Consider the following 2,886-nt stretch of genomic DNA (forward strand, 5'->3'; position numbering starts at 1 on the left):
AGTCATCTTTGGGAAGTTTATTCTTGAAGAATTTTCGTCAAAAGCGCACAAACTAGTATGCAGCAAGATTAAACAAAAGCTTGAGTAGTAACCTGAATCATGCCAATAACTGCTAATTAAATCAGAAGCTATGTAATTGTGAAGCCAGCAACTGAAGTGGTGACTGGCAATACTGCTTTCTGAAGCCAAGAAGTGCATTCACAGAAATTAATTATAGCAAATGTGATAAAAGATTGACTACCTTACCTTGGATTCTAAGTACTAAGTAAAAGTTTGCTTTTTTCTTTTATTTAAAAAAGAAAGAAAAAAGAGAGATGCAGGGAATAAGAGAACTAGGACATCTAGAAAGTTTATTGTCCACAAATAAATGCTGATATTGACATCAATACAGTTTATTTACCAAAGGATGCATGCATATCCTCAACTCTGCCTTTTAAACATCTCTCTATATTCCATGCCAGGACAAATACTGCTCAGGACCCCATGAGCTCTTTATCTTTATAATGAACCTACCAAGAATGGCTGCAGAAATATGTCTATCCAACCACACAGTTCCAGCATTGAAGAGATTATAAAGAAAGTGATAACAACTTCTATAGCTATTGGAATTCTAATTCCATTATCGACTGAAACAAAGAACTTTCTGTTAGGTGAAAGAAAATTGGCAATTGAATTTTAAATGAACACTACATGCTCGACTCTTGCAAGTTAAAAAAGAAAGAAAAACATAACATCCTGCTTGAAATAGAAGTGACAAGTGTCACCTGGGCAGCACAAAGACCAGTTTGTTCTTTTCAAGAAACTATAAATCTTTTTGTTGCTTTCCTCTTTTCTATCAAAGAAGAGAAACATAGGCAGCTTGTCTTCCTGAATAAGTGGCAATGTACAGTGTCTATTTGTATTGATCTCAACAGTGACAGGAATGGGACAAAAGCAATTAGCTAGCTAAATGTAATTTCCAATAGGAAGGGTAACATGATAGGTACAACCACAAGGCAAAAGAGAGAGAGAGAGAGAGAGAGAGAGAGAACACGGTATCTTACCTCATTCATTTAGATATCCTGAAAGCAAGCACTCCAATTAATTTATTCATTAGCTATAAATCCTGTTGCCCTTCTTCAACATTTGGGTAAATAATGCAAGGAAAAAGTGTCTAATCCTGTTTTAGAGTATGACAAACAGAGTCTCCCACCAAAACATGAGTAATCAAATAGAGGGAAAAGGGTACGACCCAGAATCACCAGATGCAAAACCTGAAACCTTTTCCTTTCAACAGCTCCCCCAGACTCAAAGGAAGAAGAAGGACTGCGCCAAGAACAGTAAGAGGAGGTTCAGTGATGAGCAGGTCAGGTTACTAGAGTCAATTTTTGAGTCGGAAACAAAACTTGAGCCAAGGAAGAAGTTGCTGCTAGCAGGAGAGCTTGGTCTTCAACCTCGGCAGATTGCTATATGGTTTCAGAACAGAAGAGCTAGATGGAAATCAAAGCAGATTGAGCAGGAATACAGAAAATTAAGAGCCAGTTATGACAAACTAGCTTCCTGTTTTGACTCCTTGAAGAATGAGAGACAGTCTTTGATCATACAGGTAACTTTATCATAATCCTCACCAGATAGAGAGACTTTTAAGAGATTTAAAGAAACCAATTTCTTTTGCTTCTTTCCCTTCTTTGAACAGTTGCAGAAACTAAACGAACTATTGGGTCAACCATGTGATGAGAATCGGACTTGCAAAGGTGTGGACGACTGTACAACTGCCATTACAGCAGATAATAGAAATGTCAATAGTGATTCTGAAGCACAACAAGGATTAAACAATAGAGTATTCATTAGTTCAGAAGAGAATCAGAGCAGAGAAATTTTGCACTCGGTTGATGAGGAACATGAACATTTGAACAGTGATGAATACACAGATGGCTCATTAGCATCCCCTGATCAATGGTATAGTTTTGATTCCAGCGGACAGTTTGATCTGTCAGCTAGCAGTACACAATGGTTCAATTTCTGCACATGAAGTTTTGGTTGTTTACTCAATAAACAGCCTCCAGGCATTGGATAGACCTTCACAGGGAAACAGGTTAGATCAGCATGAGAAGTCTAAGGTAGCAGTTCTATAGCAGGAATTATAAATCAAGCATCCCCATTGTAAAAAGGATTAAGATATTTCCACTTCATACAGAATTACTAGCAGAATTAGTTAGTGCATTCTTGTTATTCAAGACTATGTATGTAGTAGATTGTATGCAGGATAACATGAACCAAATGCATACAGAGTGAGAATGCCTGAAATGATCAAATGCATGTACTTGTATCATCAAGGAATTACCTCTACCAACTACATAACTTTCGTTTTCTTGTCATCAAAGCTTCAAAGATATGTCTTGGCATATATTTTTGAGGTTTATCCTTTGGGAAAATAAGTCTAGATTCCAGAAAATTTTCAAAGAAACTAGGAAACTATTAGAAGATGCTTATACTTTCATGGTGTTTGGAAAAAAATAAAATGCAATAATTCAATGTAAGTGAATTTTATTTAGTTAGTTCCCATGCTTGGAAAGGTCACCATTGTTAGAATTGATTTCTTTCAAGTTATAAGATAAGGCATTTTTCAATTCCTTCATGAGTGAAATTGAATTGAATTCTTATAAATGGTTTTGCAAGATATCATTGTTTTTAAATGGTTCTGTCCTTCCCAATTTTGAGGTTCAAAACAACAGTCCAGAAAGTATTATGATATCTGTTACGTATATATAGAGTATTTGTATAATGTTTGCATCATTGATTTTTCTTTAAACTATTCGGCCAATTCATTGAATACCTTATGTGGGGTAAATTATAATATGAACCCCGGACTATGTAGCTACATGGTTCTAAGGGTCTAAATGTTAC

The 2,886-nt window shown here is 35.8% G+C and overlaps 1 protein-coding gene across 1 annotated transcript; it reads left to right on the forward strand.

The window, feature by feature from the left end:
* The first annotated feature begins 753 nt into the window (after positions 1 to 753).
* Positions 754 to 2,357, forward strand: LOC8278641 (homeobox-leucine zipper protein ATHB-12). The gene is made up of 2 exons (XM_002515575.4): positions 754 to 1,585; positions 1,676 to 2,357. The coding sequence occupies exons 1-2, from the start codon at positions 1,172 to 1,174 to the stop codon at positions 2,009 to 2,011; spliced, it is 750 nt and encodes a 249-aa protein (XP_002515621.3). The 5' UTR covers positions 754 to 1,171; the 3' UTR covers positions 2,012 to 2,357.
* Positions 2,358 to 2,886: the final 529 nt, after the last annotated feature.

Source organism: Ricinus communis, chromosome 1 (genome assembly GCF_019578655.1).
Source record: "Ricinus communis isolate WT05 ecotype wild-type chromosome 1, ASM1957865v1, whole genome shotgun sequence".
Classification (NCBI taxonomy): Eukaryota; Viridiplantae; Streptophyta; class Magnoliopsida; order Malpighiales; family Euphorbiaceae; genus Ricinus; species Ricinus communis.

Bases quoted from the DNA above. Each gene is read 5' to 3' on its own strand.
- LOC8278641 (XM_002515575.4), top strand. From the start codon at position 1,172: ATGACAAACAGAGTCTCCCACCAAAACATGAGTAATCAAATAGAGGGA. The intron at 1,586-1,675 runs GTAACTTTATCA...TTCTTTGAACAG, and splicing joins GACAGTCTTTGATCATACAG to TTGCAGAAACTAAACGAACT.